At 40.0% G+C, this 25,984-nt stretch overlaps 1 protein-coding gene, 1 long non-coding RNA gene and 1 pseudogene across 2 annotated transcripts; all 3 read right to left on the reverse strand.

The window, feature by feature from the left end:
• Positions 1–1,183: 1,183 nt before the first annotated feature.
• Positions 1,184–5,149, reverse strand: LOC115423830 (amine sulfotransferase-like). Its single transcript, XM_030140887.1, has 6 exons — positions 5,005–5,149; positions 3,175–3,380; positions 2,615–2,741; positions 2,444–2,538; positions 1,447–1,618; positions 1,184–1,365 (listed from the first exon to the last, which is right to left on the reverse strand). Exons 1-6 carry the CDS (start codon positions 5,144–5,146, stop codon positions 1,256–1,258), a joined length of 852 nt encoding a protein of 283 aa, XP_029996747.1. The 5' UTR covers positions 5,147–5,149; the 3' UTR covers positions 1,184–1,255.
• A 9,689-nt stretch (positions 5,150–14,838) lies between these two features.
• LOC115423844 (uncharacterized) lies at positions 14,839–15,604 on the reverse strand. Its single transcript, XR_003936016.1, has 2 exons — positions 15,383–15,604; positions 14,839–15,191 (listed from the first exon to the last, which is right to left on the reverse strand). It is a non-coding gene; the product is annotated as an uncharacterized LOC115423844 (long non-coding RNA).
• A 279-nt stretch (positions 15,605–15,883) lies between these two features.
• On the reverse strand, positions 15,884–23,816 carry LOC115423810 (amine sulfotransferase-like; annotated as a pseudogene).
• Positions 23,817–25,984: the final 2,168 nt, after the last annotated feature.

Here is a 25,984-nt window from a genome sequence, read left to right on the forward strand (position 1 = left end):
CATTTGTCGGGCTATACCTACACATTTTTGACCTTTTGCATCTTATTCAACGCCATTTGATCGTACCGTTTTATTTACCTGGTAAAAGAATTCCTTGTAATTGTATGGTTTGTGTTTCTACCACGAAGTTCTGGAAAATTTTTTCCAATCATATTTTTAGGTTTTCTTTGTTTTGGTTTCAGAGTGAAATGATTTTATTAGAGCTGAAACTAACAATTACCTTCCCTCTTAATTAGTCTGTCATTTATTTTATTGATTAATTGATTAGCTGTTGGCTTGTTCTTAAATTATTTTTCTTAAAATGGATTTAAATGGGTTTTTACTTGACTTTGCAACAAAAACACAAGTTGGGACACGATCTGAAATGCAATAAAACTTAGTCGTCTTTTCCACCAACATTACCAGGAACTTTCATATCTGACTCAGTTCTGCTGAAAGTCTTTTGATCATATTCTGTAAATCCACTGGACGAGGTCCAGGCTGATTATCCAGGTAATTTAACCCCTTGAAGACTGATCTCAATAAATAGTGTTGTAAGTTCTTCTGGCATTTGTCGGGCTATACCTACGTATTTTTTACCTTTTGTATCTTATTCAACACCATTTGATCGTGTGTCAATTTACACCAAGATCTCCGGTTCACATAACCCTAACCCTCAGTGTGTGGTATTTGACGTGTGGATTCAGGTTGGACAGGGGGCTAATAACGGCATGAACATACATGTGGAAAACTATTAATGCATACAGATAACATGCCAATTAAAAGTGGCGTACAAATCGCACCCTGGGTATAGCACGCAAAATGCCAAAAGAACTGACATGACATACACCATTTAATGAGGTCAGTCAAAAGTTCCCAGTAGTGGGTTGGACTGTTCAGATGTAATTAAACCAGACCAACACCTGGAGTTGGGGAGATACTCTGACCCGGTCATCATCGTTATAATCTGACCTTTGACAAAGTTCCTCAGGTCCTTATGTTGATCATTTAACTGACTGGAAAACTTCAGCTTCAATTATAAATGTTGGAAGAATTCAGAGACACATGAATGTGAAGAAGATGCACTTTATACAAAGACGTCAGAAAATACAAAAGTTGGAAATGAGGGTTTAATCTTTACCAACGTGTCCGATCTGCATCTAATCAGTAACGAACACTGGAACTCAGAGTGAGAGGTGTTGGATTGGAGAGAAAACATGATGAATAAAGGAAAGAATCAGTGGAGTCGAGGCCACGTCTTCAGCTGCTGCTGTTCTTATTCCCAGATGAACTTCAGACCAGTGTCTCCAAGTTTCTCCTGAAGCATCCGATCGACTCGTTCACTCTGAGCCACAGTGAACATGTTCTTCCAGTCGCCGATCCGACCTGTGAAGAACAAGAGAAGAAGAAGAAGAATGAACCCGATGTTTGTGTAGAAGTCTGGACGGCGGTGGTAGATTGTTTTACCTTTACGCATGAAGTCACCGCTGAACAAGTCCCTTCTGAAAGACTCATAGTTGGCCTTGGAGTCTTTCTTCATGTTCCTGAACGTAGCTTTTTCTACGACTTGATCGATGCCTTCGTCACTGAGGTTCTTCCCCAAGAACCTGCAGATCTTAGTGACCACCCCCTTCAGGTCCTACAAAGAAACAACAAGCAGCGCCAAAACCTTTCCATGATGATGTCATTTCCATGAACAGAAATGAAGAAAGTTGAGGAACTTGGACCAAAAACCTCAAATACTGAAGCTAATGAGTAATTTTCAGGTATAAATGCAACATTTTTAGTCAAAGTTGACACCTTTTTCTCAACATCGTCTAAATCTTGTTCAGTATATTTCATTACAGTCAAAATTCAGGGACGTACAAACTTTTTCCATCTCTAGACACTAATGAAGTCGACTGTATTTTTTCATGGTCGAACTACTGCGAACCTCGACCAAAAACCTTCTTCATTCTATAAAGGTCTGCAGTCATTTCAAATACTGAAGTTAATAAGTTATTTTTGGGTATAAATGCAACAGTTTTAGTCAAAGTTGACTCCATTTTCTCTACATCGTCTAAAAGCTCTCACACTGTGTGATTTTAACAGTTCACAGCGAGCCACTGTACGACATGAATTTGAGTACGACATGAAGTTTGCTGTGTGTAGATTACACTATGAAAACACAAGCAAGTCAGAAAAACAGTCACTAATTCAAATACCAACATGTATTAACACATCCGTGACTTTTACACCAAAACCCGTTTGTCCTCGTTGGTGCATTTGTATCTTAAAGTTGTAAAACCACCAACGGCCACTAGATGCTGCTCCGAAAAGTCCTGGTTCCCATAGACTTACATTCAACCTGTGTGTAAAAATACTGAATATTCTGTCAAGGAGTCACTGTAGGTTCACAGTTTTTCATATGCGGTCTTAGTACCCTCCCCCCCCTTCAGTATATCAGATCTGATCCAGGTCTTACCAGAATCATGTCCTCGTAGGTGAGGAAGAGGATGTTGTACTGGTCTCTGTTCAAGTACCAGGCTCTGATGTGGTCGAACCATGATGATCCTCCAACTGTTGAACAGTGAATAGAACACGTTAGGAACATGGATTTCATACGATGGAGTAGATTTAAGATGAGATCTGTCACCGTTTCCTGCCAAATACTGCTCCAGGAAGTCCTCGAAGCTCTTGGGAGTGTCCCATGGTGAGAAGGACTGGCTGAAGTGGAAATGTGAGACGATGTTGTCCTTTGGGTTTCGCATCACGTAAACGATCTGATTAATGAAACAAACGGTTAAGAACTACAGCTGTGATGAGAACCTCCATCAGCGTTCCACATGTGGAACAGGACTGCATTCATTCCATACACTCATGACTTCATCTTTTATTTTCATTTCCTTGTTGTGACTTTTATGTCATAAATGTTTTGCAGAAGATGAATATTCCACCTTTGACTTCAACACCTCCACATCAACAAACGTCACAAGCAAATCCCATTCATTTCCACTATGAAAACTGAAACTGAACAAAACTCCTCCTTATTTCATCAAAGTTTAACTTAGAAACATGGTTGGAATTTTAAACCCATCAGAAGACTTCAGATTTTATTCAACACAACCAACGTCCTGATAGCTAGTACGACATGAATGAAACTGGGGATGTCCCTGTCCGTTCTAAAGACCCGAGAACCCTTCACAAAGTCCTGACCTTGCTTTTCTTGTCCTTCAGGCCTAGAGGCATGAGGTGGGGTGGGAGGTGGGACGAGAAGAGCCGAGGTGAAGGTCGGAGGGAGTAATCCTCCTCTTTCATCTCATACTCCAGCCATGCCATCTGCTGGTAGTTGTATGGATACTCGTTCAGACCGCCGTCCAGTTCGCAGATGGAGATGATGATCTGCTGAGTCCATATCGTACCTGAGTGGACGAACATCAGCAGAGACATGTGACTGTAATCTGTATTTGGATCCAGTGTCCAATGTCATTCAGGCCTAAATCACCCCTTTGAGATGCTATGGCATGACCTCAAGAGAGCGATTACCACCAGACATCCAATGAATGTTGAACTGAAAGTTTTGTAAACAACGAATGGTCCAAAATTCCTCCTGACCGTTGTACAGGTCTGATCTGCAACTACAGGAAACGTTTGGTTTTGGTTTTTGCTGCCAAAGGAGGGTCAAGCGGTTATTAAATCCAAGGGTTTTCATACGTTTTCCATCCTGTGCTGTGAATGTTTACATGTTGTGTTCGATAAAAACATGAAAACATGTAATTTTTTATGAGGTATTACTTTAAACAGACTGTTTGTCTAATCTTGTGACTTAGCCCACATTCATACAGCAGGTCTTAACGCACAATTAGGATTTTTTTTTTTTTTTGACGAAATCCAGACTGATCTCATGAAATCGCGTTGTATGTCACGCCAGTGCTTACAGGATTTGGCGTGCTATACAGACGCATTTTCATCCTTTCGCGTGTTATTCAACACCATTTGATCACATGTCAAATTATGTTGAAATCTCCACTTCACATATCCGTAACCATTTCCTAAACCTAACCCTAACCACTAATTGTGCTAGCCGCTAATCGCTAACCACTAACCCTTACCCCTAACTGAGCTAGCCGCTAATTGGTAATCATGCTAATTGCGTCTTATTTTATGCGGCATGAACATACATGTGGAAAGCTTACAATACGTACAGATAATACGCCAATTAAAAGTGCCGCGTTATCTGTACGCAATTCATGATATCACGTTGTGAAATCCGATTCTTTTGTGTGCTTGTTCATATTCCACATTAAATGCGACTTCTATCAGTTTTGAGTCTGAACTGAATGCGACCCTGAAGTGACCCACATGCACTAAAGAGGTCCTGATAGAATACAAGACCACGCAGACACACACTGTGTTTACGGAAATAACACTCGTGGGATGCAGAATTAGGACATTTGTCGCATTTCAATAACGTAAAGGTCGGATAAATGCAACATGGCCGTTCAGACTGAAGTCGTATTGCAAAATATCAGATACGTGTCAGATTTAGGACCACATATGAAAGTGGTCTGGGTCAGTTTTAGGACCACATAAAGTGGTCTGGGTCAGATTAGTGCTGTTCAGACTGTCTTTAACAGATCAGATACAGGTCACAGATGGACAAAAACACTGGATTTGGGCCACATTTACCTGCCTCTGAATGTAGCCTTAGATGAAGACCAGATCACAATTTATGACCAATTTATGCAGAAATGTCGGTAATTCCAAAGGGATTAAGCAACTGACAATAGTATTGTCATCATACAAGTGGATATAATAGTTGCCAACACCATGGGTTATATTATTGATGTAAATATTTAAAATTGTTGGGCCAAGTATGGACACTTGAGGGACACCTGACTGTATGTTGAGTTGAACTCTACAGGTCTGAGAGACTGAGATTATATCATCAACATGTGACAGTCCTGGATATGAGCTAACAGTCCTGAATACACATAATCTGTGTTATCAGCTGATTTGTCCTGTGATCATGAGGACTGGACTCACCAGACTTTGGGTAGGTGACAAGGAACACATCGCTGTCCCGGATCTCGAAGGTCTGGAGTGAATCGATGTACTCCGGGGTCACAAACCCCAGGGGGAAGACACAGTCCTTGTACTTGAAGAGCTTTTCAGTGATCTGCTCCATGTTGGATCTGTCAATGATTAGGTGGTAAAAACCTGGCGGTATTTAAACATCCTGGACTTCAGACTCTGGTGAGTTTCCCAGTGATGAGGGTGTTTGTGTCCGTCCAATGGGATCACACGAGGACAGGACAAAAGACTCACCTGTAAGTGACGTCACATTTAAGAGTTTTACCCCCGTTTGAATTCACTAAAACGTCCCTCGAATGTTTTACAGCTGAAGAAGGCGTGAAGATTCAATCATTAATGAAGGAAAAGTCATGAAGAAAGCTGAAGTCAACTCATGGAAAAGTCAAGGTTCTCAAATCATTATGTAAGGTACCCAAAATAATGACTGTTTAATAAAATGAACAGTTTTTTTTTTTTTTTTTCATTTGATGTATGAATATAAAATAAGTAGGGATGCACCGATACCACTTTTTTCCAGACCAAGTACAAGTACTTACATTTGAGTACCTGCTGATACCGAGTACCGATACGAGTACTTAACAATACTATTACAGTTCTGAGTTATTTTAGAAAATGTGCTTTATTGTCATGTTGTCTTTACAGTCTGACTGTAACAGAGTGCTGCTAATGACATTTAACCATACGTTTTTGTTAAACATGGCATTGCCATACATTTCACTAAATTTTTAACTCAAGAGCAACCAACTGTTGTTACTAACATTTTAATGTTCAACTGAAAAACAAACATGGCATTGCCACACACTTTACTTAAATGGAACAAGATATTTCAGAGCCAACATAAAACTGGCAGAACAACTGAAACGATATCATCATGTCGTAACACCTGTGTGTGAGGACTAAGCCTGTTTGGAAAAAGTCAGGGGCACATTCTTTTTGATGAAAAGAAGTTTCCTTGCATTTTCAGCTGTGAGTCTGTTTCTGTTTTCATCTACAATGTGTGACACTGAGCTGAACAGCCTTTCACTGTCCACACTGCTGCATGGTGCTGACAGGTATTTCTGTGACATTTGAGCCAGAGTAGGAAACCTCACTTTGTTAACCCCCCAGTACTGCAGCAGGTTGTCTTCTCAATCAGCTGTGGTCTCCCCTAGGTATGTCTCTAACTGAATGGCAGCACCCACTGGTGCACTGCTTAGTGATGTTGATTCTTGCTCATCTGCTATCTCATCAAACACACTGTCCAGACTACTGCTGGCCTGTGCCTTGCGTAGCTTTCTAGGAGGTGGCTCTCCCAGATCCTCCTGCTTGTCTTTTGCTTCTCTGGACACCTTCTGCAGCTCCTGCATCACCATCTCCCTGGTGTCTGCAGCATTACTTATATTTGAGAAAAAACTATCTTTATACCTGAAATAGTAAAAATTAAGTATTAGCTGGTATCAGACAATGTAGAATTATCTGTGGAATTGTCCAAATGAACATCAGTGTATGACGTTTCAATCACTAAGAATTTTTTGATCACACTCTCACCTACAGAGCAAATAGACCAGACTGACCCACACACACACACACACACACACACACACACACACACACACACTCACATACATTTAGACGAACACACACAGACTAACATGCAGACTGAGACAATTCCAGACTGACACACACATTAACAGACAGAAACACACAAAGACAGAACACATTCAGTACACACACACACACACACACACACACAAATAAATACAATGATGGACACACTTCACCTTGGATCCAGTACAGTTGCGATGCAGTACAGTGGGTTTTTCTCTGTTTCGGCGAAGCGTCTTTTGACGGCGGCAGCTAACTTCCCCTTCATTGTTTTAATGCCGTGGTCCTCATCTGTTTCTTTGGTCAGAAGTTTCGGAAGCACGGTCACAGCAGGAATGACCTCTGATGCCAGTGCATTGGAGGAGTTCACTTTTCGGGTTAATTCCTCAAACAGACACGGCCTTTTCCAGAAGTGCCCACTGATGAGAGGTCAGATTGTCAGGGAGGTTGTACTCGGAACCGAAAATTCCCAGGGTCCTCTTCTGCTCCATAAGAGACTGCAGCATATAATACGTGCTATTCCAGCGGGTCTGCACATCTTGTTGGAGTCTTTTTCTTGGCCGGTTGAGCTGCATCTGAATATCTTCTGGGCGGGAGTAGGCTAAGGCGGAATGTTTAAAATGTCCGACTATTTTCCGTGCGACTGCCACAGCATCAGTTACACCTCTCTGTGCCAAAAGGCCCTCGTGAACGGCCAGCTGGAGGGTGTGTACAACACACGGCAGGCACGGGAGTTCAGCATCACGCATGGCTTTGATCATGTTTTTGGCGTTATCCCTAAGCACAACGTGAACAGAACTTTTCGGGATGCTCCACACCTGAAGCATTTCACCAAACGCACCAACGATGGCCTGGCTAGTGTGTGAACCCCGAAACTGTCTTGCATGCAGGATCACTCTGTCACACTTCAGCCTGAAGTGAGGGTAGGTTGCCGAAAGGCTGCCTGGAAAAAGTCTAATTTGATCTTAAAACTAAAGCAAAAACAACAAGACAAAATCCATGTGATTCAAAAAAAGGTGAAGAGCTTTTATTGCCCTTAAGTGCATCCAAGGAAATAAGCAAATAATGAAAATGACAACAAAAAGTAACACGGGTCTGCACAGCACCACAGCCCTTCTCTAACTGACCCCCTCCATTTAAAGGCTAAGCCCCTCCCACTGGCCCATACCATTTGTAATTGGCACTAATTAAACATTTCATCTCACTACATACATTATTTTCCATAGTTAAATCACAAAACAATTTATGTGTTTTAAACTCACATCAAAAGAGTCATCTTATTATTTATAGCATTTACAGCCTCTTTAATACTCAGAAAAACCTGATATGGTGAAGTGTGACAGGCTGAGCCGATTTTCCTCGTTTAACTCAGGCACTATAAAAGGCAGCCTGATGCTCCCTTTGGGTCCTTTTCCACTGCCCAGAACCAGGAAGTATTATGGTAAGTAAAGGAAAAAACAATTAGGAACAAAATTTCACAATATAGAATCTAACATAATTAAAGACTTAATTCAATCTTATTTGTGTTTGTGTGTGTTTTTGTACAATTTCATGGGAAAACAGCACAGGAGACTAACTTAGATGTTCAAATGTAGCCCAGTGTGTGCACCCACCAAGCTATCAGTAGTAATGCTTCCTGGCTATTGTTTGCCATGTGGAAGAAGTGAGTGTGTGGTGTATGGTGTATGATTAGTGGCAGGGCTGACTGCCACACACTCTCTGTGGTGTAAAATTTTCATCAATCCACTGTGCAGTTAAGCTGATGAAGGACATTGGGCTGACACTGCTAGTCCAAATATCCGTGGTGAAGCTAATATCTGAAACATAGTGCAACAGGCTGTTGATGTGCTTCTTCACAAAGTCGTGCAGCTTTGGTAACACCGTGTCTGTGATGTGGTGGCGGCTGGGGATCTCATACCTGGGCTCCAGTACATTGAGAGGACGTTGAAATCCCATATTGTCAACAACAGACATGGGCTGGTCATCCAGAGCAATGAAATGGGTAAGAGCCTCCGTTATTTTCACTGCCCGTGGGTTGTCTCTGGACATTTTCTCTGTCTTCTCCAGCGTTTTCTTGCAAAGTTGGTTTGTTTCAGTTTCCCGCTGCTAGCATTAGCAAATTCCTTGAATTCCGCGTCGTGTTGGCACTTCAGGTGTTTTATGAGAGTGCTAGTGTTGAATGAGCCAGTTTTCGCCCCTCCCCAGAACAGTATGGCTGAACATAACTTGCAGTGAGCTTTACTGTTGTCACCGTCATTTTCTTTGAAAAATCTCCACACTGCTGACATTATTCCTTGGTCACACACCTGCGGCACTATGAAGTGATGAACGTCATGCTGCCGTAAAGTGGTATTGGTGTGGTTGAATAGGGGGAATTTAATGAGTACGAGTACATGTGTTCGGCATCGGACCGATTCCTGATACTGGCATCGGTATCAGTGCATCCCTAAAAATAAGCAAAAAAAAACGACCAAAGTAATCAACAGAACAACAGAAATGTGTCAATAATTAATTGATTGATTGATGTATTTATTTCGAATATGAATGTCAAAACAGAAGAAAATAAACAAAACACTTAAACATAAGATATATATTTCATATTCGAAAAGGAGTGAGAAGAAGTACTACTTATAAACTCCACCCCTTCTCCTTATATAATTAATAACCTTTCTAGTCTAAGCATGTCTATACTACATACCATAATATGACTGATACTTATTGTGAAATAATTTAGTTTCTGGCTTTGTATTGTTATGAACAAATATAATATGATTTACATAAACACATAATACAAAAACACATTTATGTAAATACATATTCATACACAGATCTAGACACACACATATACACATACACATAGCACCATTAGCAAAAAATAAATAAAAATCATCCACACAATGAAACAAAATCACTAAATTAATGAGCAAAATGACAATAAGAATAAAAAAGCAAAACTTAACAAAATAATCAACTAAATTAATGTGAATATTAATAAAATACAGAGAAAAATAGAGAAAAATACACTTGGTAAGATTTAGATTCTTTTTCTCAGTGTGTGTAATTTTTTGCTTTTCACACATTCATCCCAGGGGCCGGATCGGACCCTTTGGCGGGCCGGTTTTGGACCATGGGCTGCATGTTTGACACCTGTGATATGAACAGAATAGATGAAGGTGGTTTCTTTGTGTGTCATCATTATTATTATTGTTATTATTATTATTATTGTTGTTGTTATTGTAGCCCTGTGGAGAAATAATGGCTTAAAAAAAGAAAAAAGAAAAGCAGTGACCTATTACAAAGGTTTACTTCAAAGTGTAACAGTATGTTTTATGTGATAAAAATGTTACTGATTTGTAAATATTATTTGGTCTAAATAATAGTATCAGATCCTATATGTATTTCATATCTATCTATCTATCTATCTATCTATCTATCTATCTATCTATCTATCTATATCTATATCTATATATATATATATATATATATATTCTATTTCCTGTGACTGTACTGGTTGTCGTCTGTCAAAGTAGTCAATGGTGATTGGCTGATGTGACATAGAGCGTATGTACTTGGACGTTGAGGTGAAGGACAGGGGAGAGAAAGTGCCCGGACTCACAAAAACAGAGGGGGGACGGACAGACGGATCGTTCCAGATTTTACACCTGAGAAGTGGGTCCCGGATCCAATAAATCCATTTGAAAACTCTTAGAGCTGCGAGAAAGAACTGTGTTGGATCCAGAGCCAGAGGACTGACCGTAGGAACCGGACATGCGCAGAGGTAACCGTGGACAACGAAGCTGCGCCGCAGAAGGCTAACGCTAGCCTAGCAGTTAATCAACCGGACTGTGGTTTCCACGCACTCAGTGTTTTTCCACAGTTATATTTCAACGCACCCAATGTTTGTCCAGGACTCCACAGGCCTGCAACGGATTTTTGTTCGTGGTTCGTGAGTAAAACTGTTAAAGTTGTGAAGTATGACTGAATTTGACTGTGTGCGTGCATGTTGGTCTACCGCCACCGCCATTTTGTTTAATGCTAGTTAAACTAATCTGCGCGTGGCCGAGGTTCCATTTTGTGACAAACTATTTTATGTGTGAATTGTCCAAGGTTATATTTCAGTTAAACAGAGATATTTTGTATGGAATTGAAACTGGGAATGCAATTGAAAAACAAAACTCTCGCATTGTTATGTTCATTGTTATTCATTTATTATTCAGTCATTCATATATATAATTATTAGTACAAATATTCTTAAATTATTAGATCTGGTTAATCTCCACACTGCTGTATTCATCTATAAGTCACAGAACAACCTACTTCAGTGTTTTTCAACCTTGGGGTCGGGACCCCACGTAGGGTCGCCTGGAGTTCAAATGGGGTCGCCTGAAACTTCTAGTAATGATAAAAAAAAAAACAAAACTAATAAAAATATATGTTGAGTTGAGAAGGATGAACAGAATACATAAAAGACATGACAAACTGTGAGTCTGAAACTGCAGCACTGTGGTTCTGTTTATCTGTCAAATATTCCTTGTGGTCGGTTTCAGATGCTGCAGCTCTTTGATAATTCAGTTTGAGTTATTGTTTGTTCAGTATTAATTGTCCGAGGACCAAGGAAAATAAAATTCTCACTTTGTGCAGTAATCTATACCTGGCTTTTCTGCCTCTGTCCATAATAATACACATTATATAGACAAAATGTCATCTAAAATTAATGTTTATTTGTAACATAGTAGAGCAAACTATTACATGATCAAAAACTAATTAATTTAACCCTCCGGTATCCTGTCCAGCAAGGCCCTTACTAAGCACCAAGTGTGCCAAAATGGCAGACTTGATGAATAATGTCAATAAAATTTTCATACAGTTTTTAATTCTTTTGCACTTTTTTCTATTTCAGCAACTTGAGCCATAAATAAAAACACCAAATACTCAATAATTGTCACATATTTTAACCCTTTAAATGTCGTGTATGTAATGTAAGCAAGCCATTTTTTTGGTGCAAAAAACACCCAAACAATTTTTTTTCAGTATACTGCATAAAAAGTGGATTACATATTGTTTGATTTTTACAGCCTGGCATATGTCAGTGATTAACTCCAACACTGGTTAATTTGCATTATTATTTTTGGCACTAGGTCAAATGTTCAAAAATACTAGCATCTGTCACCAAGTGTGCCAAAATGGCACACCTATAAATCAAGCATTTAAATATTATGTATTGATTTATTTTTCTGCTCTAATTTGATTTTATTTTTGTAAATCAAGGTCAGCCCTAATCACATGTATCAAATAATCATTCATTTTACATTTTTTTTTAACCCTTTAAATGATCTCTTTTGAGCATGATGTCACTACATTTTGTGATGCAAAAAACACTAAATATGATTTTTTTTCAAAATACTACTTAAAAAAAGGGTCACATATTATTTGATTTTCGCAACCTGGCATATGTCAGTGATTAACAGCAACATTGGTTAATTTGCGTTATTATTTTTGGCCCTAGGTTAATGTTCAAAAATACTAGCATCTATCACCAACCTGCATGAAGTTGGCCCCCCACCCAACGAAAATCTCTGGATAAATAGTCTCATTTGTTTGTGCTTCATTAATGCTGGTTTGTGCAATTACAATTTTCGTTTGCGCTATTATGGTTATTGAGTTATGAACAATTCTTTGAAAGGTCATTCTGAGGTCAGCTAGCCCCCCACTTACTCCAACTTTAACCGAAATGGTGGCGTTTGTTTGTGCTTCGTTAATGCTGGTTTGTGCAATGAAAATTTTCATTTGTGCTGTTATGGTTTTATAGATATTACAAGATTTATTTTCAGCTGATGACATCACACAGCCCCCCACTTCCTCTAAATTGAGTGGAAATAGTTGAATTTGTTTGTGCTTCATTTGTGTTGGTTTGTGCCATTAAAATTTTCGTTTGTGTTGTTATGGTTTTATAGATATTACCAGATTTATTTTCAGCTGATATCAGTCAACCCCAGCCCCCTTTGCTACAAATTCACCCAAAATGGACTTTCACTTTGTTTAAGGCGCTACAGTTGCAGTGGATTATACATTGCTTTTACTCTGTTAAAGCTATACCGTATGATGTGGCATTTTTACACTTTTCTTTTGTCATCTTAAAATGCTCCTAATAGGCATGTGTCAAACTAAAATATAAAAGAAATCCACCAGGTTTTGAAACTCAAAAATGTTTAATTCTCATATAGTTCTGATAAAGGTCTGACCAATCATTTTAGTCGGTCCGAATGAAATAATTGGTCGAACCTGGCTGAGCCTCCTGTCAATCATCCATTACAGCCGTTCAGCATCCGACCCAGTATCGTGCTCCACACCTGATATGTGTCCCTCTGAATCTGAAGCTTCACTCACGCTGCTCCTCCTGTCACGGACCACAGTCTACTGTCTATGATGTGTATGGATAAAACTCAAATGCACATGTGGAAGGGAAAAAACGGATTTATTAACAGAAACAACAACCAAGGGGCACAAACAGGAGTCTGATGAATGAAGGATGGAGATAAAAGTCTGGAAGTCAGCTGTACTGGACTGAACAGATAGGTCTGCAGGAAGCTCAGCTTTTATGACCGCAGTACTGATTCAGGTACATGTACTTGGTGTCACACAATGTAGGATTATGTAAGATGTTAAATGTATGGACTATGAAACCTCAAATGTCCACGGAAAATTCGTGGAGGCCGTGCGTTCACAGTGCGCGTGCTGGGCACCTCATCAGCTGAAGACACTGACCCAGCGCTGCACAGACCAGACCCTTAAATTCAGGGTCTACTGATGGAACAGGGCCCGCGGCAGGTGGATGATGGATCTGATTACTGAGGGAGGGGTCTACGGACACGCTGAAGTGGACCGAACCTCCACTTCCACCTCCGCTTCCATCACGCGCATCAGGTAAGAGGAAAGCGTCAGAGCTCAATGACCCTGGGGGATTTACATGCAGTTCTATCAGGCTGCCCTCCGCGTCGAAATCCGACGCAGAAGGGGTACCCCCTGCGTCAAATAGTGCCGAACGGGGCTCTGACCATGCGTCCATTTCTGACGACTTGGGATGAGCGGGCGGGGCTTTGGAGGGAGGCGGGCTGTTCATGTTCAAACTTTTACTAAGTGCTGTGAGAAGTGCCACATCGGTAGGTATAGCTTTAATCACAGCTGTCATGATGGTCTTACCTGATCATAACTTCTTGATGCCTCTTCCTTGTTTACCTGGTTAAATTGTCCTGTCAATAATGTTTGAAATTTCAATAAAAAGCAATGCAAAGAAAGCGTTTTGTTCAGTAGTTCTGTTCCCAATTTATTTAAATGAAGCATCATGGGTTACACTTCACATGTGTACCGCTAGTGGGAGCTCGACAGGTTTTATCCGGTAGTACACCTGTGGAAGAAAAGTTACTCCTGCAGGAAATTCACTTCTAATATTGTACGTTTTACAAGCTTTGGCTTCTCAGCACAATTTACAACCCTGTGCAAAATCAGATTTCTGGCCAACATAAGTGAAATGTTTCAAAACTGAGCAGAATATTGACTCAAAAATTGCTCACAAAATATTGCTACTGTAGTAAAGTACAATGCTCAATGACTGAGAATTTTCATTTATGCTAACTTTTACATGTTGCACACTTAGATTTGCAAATGCTCAAAGATCTTAATGTAATATAATCACTGATAGAAAAATAAAGGCAAGAATTAAGTGATCAACATTAATTAAATTTATGTGTTCTTAAACTAGATGCCCAAATAACCTGCAGTGGACACAGATACCATTTTTGCAGTTCTCTGCACATCAAAAGAGGCCATACTCTAAAATGGCAACATGTATGGACATGCCACTGTATGGACAGAGCTGAGTGAGCAGCTGGGAAATATAACCTCTGCAAAGGTCCTGTACACCTTTATTAAATTAAACAGACACAATGTCTGATCAACTTTAGGGTTCAGTCATCACACCAGTGATCCTGAAACTGATGACACAGGCTCTGAGTCTGGTTCCCTTTCTCATGTCCTAAAAGATTATCAGACTTTTCAACTCAATGTTCCTTTTGACAAATGGAGAGAATTTATTCCATAAAAGGCTGAGTACAATGACAAATATTCTCAAACTTAAAAAAGACAATATATCATTTTGAAGCCTGGCACCTGGACTTGTGATAAATGAGCAGATTTGGAAAGCAGTGAAAAGTCCTTGCACATTTATTTATAAAAGAGCCAAGGTCTATCCATCAGTCACAAACAATTATACTGAAATCAGAGGCTACTGTAAAGAGTGTCATGGATATCTTTACATAACATGTGAGAAAGAGTCAGCAATTAACAGCCCAATGATGTTCAAATGTTGCATCAAAAATGCTGACGACTCCCTCCGCACTGGCTGTTCGAAGTGTTTCATGTCTGGAAACATGCAGGTGCAGATAGCCAAAGAACTATGCGAAGGCAGGATGAAACCCCATGTATGGTGGGGATCACAGGCGAAGAAGCTGATGAACTTTGGAGATCCTGAACCAAGCCATCTACCTAATTTGGCCACACTACGCAAAGCAAAACAAGAGAGAGATGATTTGGAATTAGGTGACAAAGATCCCATTTTGTCTTTGCAGTTGTTAAAATACAGTGCACCTCATAGTAGTAGCATTAAAGACATTGGACTGGATAGTTTTTCTGTCACTACTGGAGTCAAACACAAATGCAGATGTACAAGACCTTATTAAAGTAAACTTACTCAACAGCATGTTTCGATGCAGCTGGCTCAGTAGTTAGGAAACTGGTCAGACCAAATGGCTCGTCTGGCCATATCTTCCTGTATCAGGGAGTTCTGACAGGGCTTAACAGCTCAAGTGTCCCAGTGGTGCAAATGTTGTCGGAGAGACATGATGTTCATGCTATCACACAGTGGCTGACAGAATGGATTCGTGCAGGTGCAGCTGTTCCAAAAGAGGTTGTGAGTGATTTTTCTCTCTTTTCTTTGAAAAGTTTGGCTTCAATTATAAATGTTGGAAGAATTCAGAGACTCAAGAATGGGAAGAAAATGCACTTTATATAAAGATGTCAGAAAATACAAAGTTGGAAATGAGGGTTTAATCTTTACCAACGTGTCTGATCTGCATCTAATCAGTAACGAACACTGGAACTCAGAGTGAGAGGTGTTGGATTGGAGAGAAAACATGATGAATAAAGGAAAGAATCAGTGGAGTCGAGGCCACGTCTTCAGCTGCTGCTGTTCTTATTCCCAGATGAACTTCAGACCAGTGTCTCCAAGTTTCTCCTGAAGCATCCGATCGACTCGCTCACTCTGAGCCACGGTGAACATGTTCTTCCAATCGCCGATCCGACCTGTGAAGAACAAGAAAACGAAGAAGAACAAGAAGAAGAATGAACCCGATGTTTGTGTAGAAGTTTGGACGGCAGTGGTAGATTGTTTTACCTTTATGGATGAAGTCACCGATGCCCAAGTCCCTTCTGAAAGACTCAGTTGGCCTTGGAGTCTTTCTTCATGTTCTTGAATGTAGCTTTTTCTATGACTTGATTGATGCCTTCGTTGCTGAGGTTCTTCCCCAAGAACCTGCAGATCGTAGTGACCGCCCCCTTCAGGTCCTACAAAGAAACAACAAGCAGCGTCAAAACCTTTCCATGATGATGTCATTTCCATGAACAGAAATGAAGAAAGTTGAAGAACTTAGACCAAAACCTTCTTCATTCTATAAAGGTCTGCAGTCATTTCAAATACTGAAGTTAATACCTTATTTTCGGGTATAAATACAACATTTTTAGTCAAAGTTGACTCCATTTTCTCTACATCGTCTAAATCTTGTTCAGTAAATTTTATTAGTCAAAATTCAGGGACATACAAACTCATCAGGTAAAAGTGCGACTTCTAGATCTGAAGTTTCCAGACTTTTTCATTTCTAGACAATAATGAAGTCGACTTTCTGTGCTTTTCATCGTTGAAATACTGCAAATAAATGCACTGTAGACAGTGTTACATCGATCACAGCCAGAAAAATTTCAGAATCAGGTAATGGTAGCGAGTCAGAAAAACACAGTCACTAATTCAAATACCAAAATGTATAGCACATCCATGACTTTTAAGTTAAGATAAGATAAGATAAGATATTCCTTTATTGATCCCACAATGGGAAAATTCACAGTGCTGTTAGCAGCATAAAAAACATACATAGACATACACATAAAAACAAAATCATATAAATTTGAATAAAAAAGTGTTTAAAAGGAGAGTGCAAATATTGTTCGATATGATGTAGTGCAAATGGTTATAAATATAAAAATATATATATGTGTGTATATATATATATATATATATATATATATATATATATAATACGGATTGAATATATACAACATAAGTGGAATGGAGGGAGGGTTGTTATTACACATTGTGCATTGATCTAATGGGAGCAGGACTGGTTGTGAAGTCTGACAGCAGAGGGAAGGAAGGACCTGCGGTATCTCTCCTTCGTGCAGCGTGGGTGAAGAAGCCGGTCACTGATGGAGCTTTCCAGAGCTCTTACAGTCTCATGTAGGGGGTGGGAGACATTGTCCATGATTGATGCTTCGCTGTCATTCTTCTGTCCCCCACCACCACACCAAAACACGTCTGTCCTCATTGGTGCTTTACTATCTTAAAGTTGTAATACCACCGACAGCCTCTAGATGCTGCTCCAAAAAGTCCTGGTTCCCTTAGGATGTATTCACACCTGAAAAGTCCTTTGGTCCGCTTATTTGATTGGGATCGAATGCAGACTTTATTTTTTTCATTTGGGTTGGCTCACATTCTCATTACACTTTTTGCTAGTGGACCAAACTGCGTAAACAGAAGCACGCATGTGACGAACTGCGCTGGCATTGGACAGAAAAGTCGGGGGTGGGGTGAATCGTTAAAAAACAGTAAACTGGCTCAGTCGTTTGCAAGCGGACAGTCTCAGTCCACTTGTTTGATTTGAATCAGAGTTCGTATTTTTGTATTCACACCTAAAAAAAAGTCCAGACTTTCCAGGGAAATGAACTCCGGTCCGTTTTAAACGGACCAAATGATGTAGATGTGAATACACCCTTTGACTTACATTCAACCTGTGACTAAAAATACTGAATGTTATGTCCAGGGGTCACTGTAGGTTCATAGTTTTTACCTTCGGCCCTCGCTGCAGCCTATTGTCATCAGTTCATCGTCCATCCTTCCGTCCGTCCGTCTGTCTGTGCAAAAACTCTGGCGTGGACTGAAGGCCGAGGGTTTTCCAGTGTGGACACATTATATTTAATAAGTGGTCTTAGTACTGCCCACTTCAGATCCAACAAAGCAACAGCAAAACCTACCAGTATATCCAGGGCCAGATTAACACTTCATTGTACCCTGGGCAACAATATTCAAGGGCCCCATCATCACAACCCCAGGATCCCTATAATCTGGCAAAATACAGAATAAATTCCAGGAATATATGTAAACATACCCCATACTCCAATATCTAACTATTATCAATTGCATTTTGATGTACAAATGTGTAAATGCTCGTAGAACTATAAGTGCACTACTATAGCCTCTTGTCAAGGCCACTCACTTGCATATGATGACATGAAAACAAAACACATCATCATCAGTATAATCTAAAATTGATCCACTACATTAGAAAGAGAGGGAAGTGTCCTCCATTTTCACAAAAAATAAATAAACCATTTCCAAAGTATCCAGTATTTATTTAACAACACTTTTTGCCAACACAAATGTATTGAATCGTCAGAAAAAGCCCACAGACAAAACACAAACATAATCTGATAGAATCAGATATGAATTTTAAACAGAAATCCCCTTGTCACCTCAGAATTCAACAAGAGAGTTAAAGTAAGTGCAATGTAAACATCTTGAAATCTGCTTTCTCTCAACAATAAACATATCTCAGCATTTTCATGGAGCCACCACAAGGAAAAAATAAATATAATGCAGTATAATCTGCTAAAATAAACATTTTGGTCCCAGTTTAACTTTTAAACAGAAAACACATCACAATTCAAGGCATGTCAAGGCAAGGGTTAAACATTTTAATACTAAATACTACATATACTAAATACTATAAACCAGTGCCGGCTGCTCGTCTTTTAGACAGGGGAAGCTCACTGTCTGCTTACATAAAAAAAAAAAAAAAAAAAAAAAAAAAAAAAGGATTAAGAAAATGCTCAGTAACCTTATCGTACCAAGTAGGCGTCTTTTTCAGGGACTGGACCAGTGTCCTCTCAATATCCAGTAGACCTAGGCTGCTTAGATTGCCTTGGCCCAGTGTGTTGTGGGTGTCAGACTTCAGCCTTTTTAAACTACAGATGCTCCTTTCACTCCAACCTAGCCGACAGTTTGATTGATTTAACTATCTACAAAACGATATTAAACTCGAACAAGAAATGATTAAATTATGGAACTGAAACAAGAAAACGCTGAAACTATGTTAAATTGAAACAAGGAAGTCCAATGAGTGTGTTTTATTTACAGTGCAAAAAATGAACGAGTAATTTCGTAGTACTTTCTCTCTTGATTTACCAGCAGAATGTGTGACGGTATTAAAATGAACTGTGTCAGTGAAGGAGTAGATCTGAAAACAGCTGTCAGTCAAACGGGATTCAGCCTTTTGACCGATCCTCCAATCAGCACGTGGGATTCTGGCATACCCGTTCGAGCTCCGCCCACAGCTCCATTCACCCGCAGAGACACCCGGTGTCCGGGGGCGGGACAACATCGTGGCATTTATCCAATTACCGTCCAGTTTTGACGCAATGAAAAAAACTGTTCCATTCAGTCCCGTTGAAGTCCAGAGACGGACACAGTCTACGGACAAATGCACTGAGCAGAGATGGAGGAGAAAACAGCGCAACGGGAATGTATGAGAAGTGACCAACATCGCGTCCGTTGGTTTGTGATAAAGCTGATTTGAACGAACTCATCTTTGAGATGAACGTGTTTTAACACATTTGTAGTCAATAAAATGTCAAAACAACCGTACATATTTAACCATTTAATTTTCATCATTTTAGGGGAAGCCGGGCTTCCCTTGCAGTCTATGAGAAATCGCCACTGATATAAACATCTGGAAAACCGTCAATTTCTCTCAAAGAAATACTTATCTGACCAATACTAAACTTCCCACTTAGCTGCTTCTCCATGTTTGCAATGTTTGATTCGCGTATGTCGCGTAGTTCTTGACGTCTCACATCCCGCTCAGTGCACGCACGTTGATTTGCGTCACCGCTGATTCGCTTTTTGGACTGACCAATGAGGAGAGGGTCTCAGCTCACGGTCACAGACAGCAGGAGCAGGGTTTCTGTGCAGTGCAATGGCTCCGGGCAGCGGACAGTTTCATTTATAAGCAAAAGATAACCAGATATTTTCGTTATGCCCGAGCTACCCAGGGCCCTTCAGAGGTCGCGGGCCCCTGGGCAATTGCCCAGTTGCCCATATGGTTAATCCGGGCTTGAGTATATCAGATCTGAAATAGGTCTTACCAGAATCATGTCCTCGTAGGTGAGGAAGAGGATGTTGTACTGGTCTCTGTTCAAGTACCAGGCTCTGATGTGGTCGAACCATGATGATCCTCCAACTGTTGAACAGTGAATGGAACACGTTAGGAACATGGATTTCATATGATTGAGTAAATTTAAGATGAGATTGGTCACCATTTCCTGCCAAATACTGCTCCAGAAAGGCCTCAAAGCTCTTGGGGGTGTCCAACAGTGTGACGGACTGGCTGAAGTGGAAATTTGACACCATGTTGTCCTTTGGGTTTTGCATCACATAAATGATCTGATTAATGAAACAAACCATTAAGAACACACTTGCAGCGTTCAACACTTCTGTTCCCCCTCCATGTTTAATACTAGACTGATCTTATAAAATTTGGTTGTATATCATGCCAGTTCTTTTGGCATTTGGCATGCTATACATATTTATTTTCGACATATTGTGTGATACTCAATGCCATTTGAAAGTCCTGACCTTGGTTTTCTTGTCCTTCAGGCCTGGAGGCATGAAGCGGGGTGGAAGGTGGGAGCTGAAGAGGCGAGGTGAAGGTCGGAGGGAGTAATCCTCCTCTTTCATCTTATTCTCCAGCCACCTCATCTGCTGGCAGTTGTTGGGATACTCGTTCAGACCGCCATCCAGAGTCCATATCGTACCTGAGTGGACGAACATCAGCAGAGACACGTGACTGTAATCTGTATTTGTATCCAGTGTCCAATGTCATTCATTCATCTTCTGAACCACTATATCCTCACTAGGGTCGCGGGCGAGGAGCCTATCCCAGGTAGCTATGGACAAAGGCGGGGTTCACCCTGGACCTGTCACCAGTTCATCGCAGGGCCGAACATATAGAGACAAACAATCACTGTCACATTCCCATCTATGGGCAATTTATTTTAACCCATTAACCTATCATTGCATGTGTTTGGTTGCTGGGAGGAGCTGGAGAGAACCCATGCAAACACAGAAAGAACATTCAACCCCCACACAGAAAGGTCCCACCGCCCATCGACTGGTGTTGGAGTCGAACCCAGGACCTTCTTGCTCAGTACTAAAGTCCACTCCAGGTCCTGTCGAGTCCCAAACCTCAGCCCGATGAGTCATGGACTGATGGTCACATGTTCATTACCTCCACCAAGGAGGTTATGTTTTTGCCAGGGTTTGTTTGTTTGTTTGTTTGTCTGTCCGTTAGTGTGCAACATAACTCAAAAAGTTATGGACAGATTTGGATGAAATTTTCAGGGTTTGTTGGAAATGGGATAAGGAAGAAATGATTAAATTTTGGTGGTGATCGGGGGTGGGGGGGCCCACGGGGGGCGCCACTGATCAGCCTTGGCGGAGGTCTGCGCTCTCCGAGTGCTTCTTGTTAACTCTGTTTGTTTTCTTTCTTTTTTCTCTTTATTGAGCTGGTGAAAATACTGTGCATCAATAAAGTGCACCTGAATCTGTTTCAAACAAGTTTTTCATAAAAAGTTGTCACCTGTACAGTCGCTAACCCTAAGTCTAACCCATCTTTACACCTTGTGTCTTGTTGATGGACCATTAACCCTTTCATGCATACTGGTCACTACAGTGGACAGCTATTCTACAGCTGTTCTCTTGTATATTCATGGGTTTTGCTGTTCTTTTCGTTGTTTTAGTTTTTTTTTTTTTTTTGCACATATCTGTATTAAAGTTTTAGGACACTACATACCTTTCTGACATGAATTGGTAACATTATGTAGATCTCTCCTGAGCATAAACCCTCAGAATCATAAGCATAGTTTTCACACAATTTATCAGTAAATACATGTTTCTGTACATCAAAAGTTAACCGTGTGGTGTCCAGCTGAGTGGACATTTTTGCAACTTCATGAAAAATAGGTTCATAAGAATTTTTTTTTCATTATTTTTTTTATGTATTTTTTAATTTAAAAAAATATATATATATATATTTTTTTAATTTATTTATTTTTATTCATTTTTCAGAAGAAAATTTTCCAATCGCATTGTTTTTTTCGTGCCTAAAGAGGAATAAAAACATTCAGGAAAAATTTTTGATTAAGGTTCTCATAATTCGTGCATGAAAGGGTTAAAATAATTGGAGAAGGCCTCTGTATCTTCCATTACTCTTTCACAGTATCATTTCAGTTCAGTGACATTCTTTGGATGCCTGGTGTGAGTCCCTCTCTTGAGGTCATGCCAAAGCATCTCAAAGGGGTTGAGGTCAGGACTTGGACTGGGCCAGTCCAGAAGGCCTGTTTTCTTCCATTAAATCCATTCTGTTGTTGATTTACTTCTGTGCTTTGGGTTGTTGTCCTGTTGCATCACCATCCTCTGAGCTTCAACTGGTGGACAGATGACCTTAGTTCTTCTCTGTAAGTCTTCAGTTAACACTCAGATTCTTCTTCAGCTCACTGGTCATTCTGTGCTGTGCTCTAGCAATCCTGTTTACAGGATGGCCCCTCCTAGGGGGCACTGAACTTTCTCCATTTATAGACGGTTTGTCTTACCATGGAAGGATGAACATCAGGACTTTAAGAGATCGTCAGCATACAAGTGGATATTAAAGTGGCCAACGCCATGGGTTTTATTGTTGATGTAAATATTTCAAATTATTGGGCCAAGTATGGACTCTTGAGGGACACCTGACTGTATGTATCCAGAACAAAAGCCATTGAGTCGAGCTTTAGAGCTCTGAGACTGAGATAGAGCGCACCTGAATATAAGCCGCACCCACCAAATTTTAAAAGAAAAAATATTTGTACATGTATAGGCCACACCTGACTATAAGCCGCAGGTGTCCACGTTGTAACATGAGATATTTACACAGAAAGATGGTAAACAGAAAGATGAATTAAATATTTATTTCCATACCTTAACTGCTTTTTTCCAAACAGTGCCTGTGACACGGCAGTAAAACGGCAGGAACACAGCTGGTTAAAAAACCTGGAAAAGTCATTGATCTCTATCTTCATCTTCCTTCTGCTCATTGAAACCACTGCAGTTGTCTTCTTCAGTATCGGAGTTGAACAGCCTCAGAAAGGCTCCGTCACACTCCTTCTACGTCTATCTTCCGTTGTCTCTCATTGTCTCTTCTGTGCTGCCGCTCTGTTTCCTTCTTAGACAGACACATCGATTGGTTTTAAGTTAAAATCTGCATCATATGCATTTCTTCATGTGTTTTCCATGATGAGGGTTTGTGTATTACACGCAAAATTATTGTTAAAAGTTAACCTTAAAACTTCTCCTCTTCATCACCTCTTCCACCTGTCTGTATCGCTTTTGTGCTTCCTGCTAGAGCGCCCCCTGGAGGCCATCAGCCCGTAAAAATCTATACTTGAGCAGCATCGTCAGATAAGCCACAGGGTTCAAAGGGTGAGAAAAAAGTAGCAGCTTATAGTCCGGAAAGTACAGTATATTGCCAACATGTATCAGTCCTGGATATGAGCTAATAGTCCTGAATACACATAATCTGTGTTATCAGCTGATTTGTCATGTGACCATGAGGACTGGACTCACCTGACTTCGGGTAGGTGACAAGGAACACGTCGCTGTCCCGGATCTTGAAGGTCTGGAGTGAATCGATGTACTCCACGGTCACAGGCCACAGGGGGAAGTTGTGGTCCTTGTACTTCAAGAATTTTTTACCCATCTGCTCCATGTTGAATCTGTCAGTGATCAGGGGATGAAAACCTGGTGGATGATAAGTACTGGAACATCCTGGCCTTTGGACTCTGGTTAGTTTACCAGTGATGAGGTGAACACTGGTGTTGGTGTCCGTCCAGTGGGATCACAGGAGGACAGGACTGAAGACACACCTGTAAGTAACAGTGTCACTCCACAAGTGCTATGACGTACCTGATTGCCTCTGAAGTAGCAAAAGGCAATGAAGCCCTTTCTGTGTTTGTTGGCGCTGTAGCCATAATACAGCTACTTGGAACTCCACTTCCCACAATGCATGTCGGGACAAATTTCCAAAAATGCCCTAGTGACCTACCGGGTCTGTTTGTAAACAAATGGACTGTTAATGGTTGAGTACACTGAAATTATTCACCGTGAGGGAAGAGATTCAGATGAGTAATCACAGAAAGACTCACAGATTTGTGATACTTAGGTTATGACTCAGGTTTTACAGATCTGATGAAAAATTGGTGAGGAAAGTCATTTGCGTCTTTAACCCTATAACGCCAGATGTATCATATTTGATCCATGAGTTTTGAAGCCCTCTACATGATCAGTGTGATATTTTTTTTTCTTGAAAATCCCATGTATACAATTAGATACATGCAATACACAGGTAATCCACCAGGGAGAGGAGTTCATTCACCAGAGGCCTTTCCAGTGACACTACAAGACTGTCATTTATGAGGAAGGAGGAAGAACTGGGACCATTTAGAAAAAGAATTACCAATTTGTTTGTGTTATATTATGTTGTAATTTGTTAAGAAATATTTGAGCATTGAGACCTGATGGATCAAGCATGATACAAAACTGAAAGTCATACATGGAAATTGATGTTTGAAAAAAATAAATAAAAAAATTTTGGTTCAGAAGGACCAATAAAGGCTCCAGTTTCAAAGAACTGGAATTTTTTGTCAATGATTCAACAGTTCAGGCTTTACAAGGTTAAAATAAGACCTAATCACCTAAAGAGTAAATTTTCAGTGGGATACAGGAACTTATTTTTAGACAATAGCTCTTGAAAATCTTATTTCAAGAAATCTTACCAAGATAATTTTCATTTGTTCCATTGGAAGATTTTTTTTTTTTTTGCTTGAATAAAGCCAAAAAATTTTTGAATTAAGCAAAAAAAAAAAAAAGAAAGAAAAAAAAAATCTGCCAATGGAAGAAATGAAAATTATCTTAAGATTTCTTGAAATCCGATTTTCCAGATCTATTGTCTATAAATCAGTTCTTATAGCTCACTGAAAAGGTACTCTTTAGGTGATTCTGTCTGATTTTAAGTGTGATGAGAGATGAGATATAGACATGTTTGTGTTATATTATGTTTTTGCTTGTTCAACAATAATATTTGAGCATTGAGACCATGGGTGTTTTTAACCTGTTTTGGGGGCGCTGAAGCACCCCTAAATTGATTCCCAACACCCCTAAAATATTTTAAGATTGTGAAATTTTTTTTTTCTTGTTTACTTTTTGTGCATTCTGAACATGCTAGAAAAATGTCAAAACCATATACAGTACATGCAGTGGTGTAGTCTAGTTTATTCTAGTGGGTATACTCTGATTTTTCCCCTCCCAGCCTCATACACCCCCATCCTGGAGCAACATCTGTACCACAGCACCCCTCCCAGAGCAGCAGCTGCTCCAAAACGGCCCCACAAGAACCACCACACTCATTAATGCATCAAGTATACATCCACACATAGGTGAGATCATGACAGACTGGTTATGTATTATCTAAATGTAAATGTAATGTAAGCAAGACAAGATGTGTAACTGTCATTAGCAGCTGGACTTCAACTAACTATTCAACAGCCAGTGACAAGACAAAGATGTTTCAAATCAAGAAAAGTGAATGAATAAATAATATAATCTGGAGGTAAACACAAACCTGGAGGTAAACAAAAATATCCGTAATTAACATTAAGTATAACACAAGCTGTCTTTTTTGTATCTAAGTTAGCATTCAGACCTGCTGAACAGGGTCCAAACCTATGAGTGAACTGTTTACAATCTTCAGCCATGGCTAAGAAAATGCATGAAAAATAAACAAAAGGAGGCAAAAATTCCGCTCTTTCAAGGGCTGGAATTATGATATTACATTATCTAACATATCAGTCATTTAATGGTGTACATGGTGTCTTAATT

The sequence above is a fragment of the Sphaeramia orbicularis genome, chromosome 8, assembly GCF_902148855.1.
Source record: "Sphaeramia orbicularis chromosome 8, fSphaOr1.1, whole genome shotgun sequence".
Taxonomy (NCBI): Eukaryota; Metazoa; Chordata; class Actinopteri; order Kurtiformes; family Apogonidae; genus Sphaeramia; species Sphaeramia orbicularis.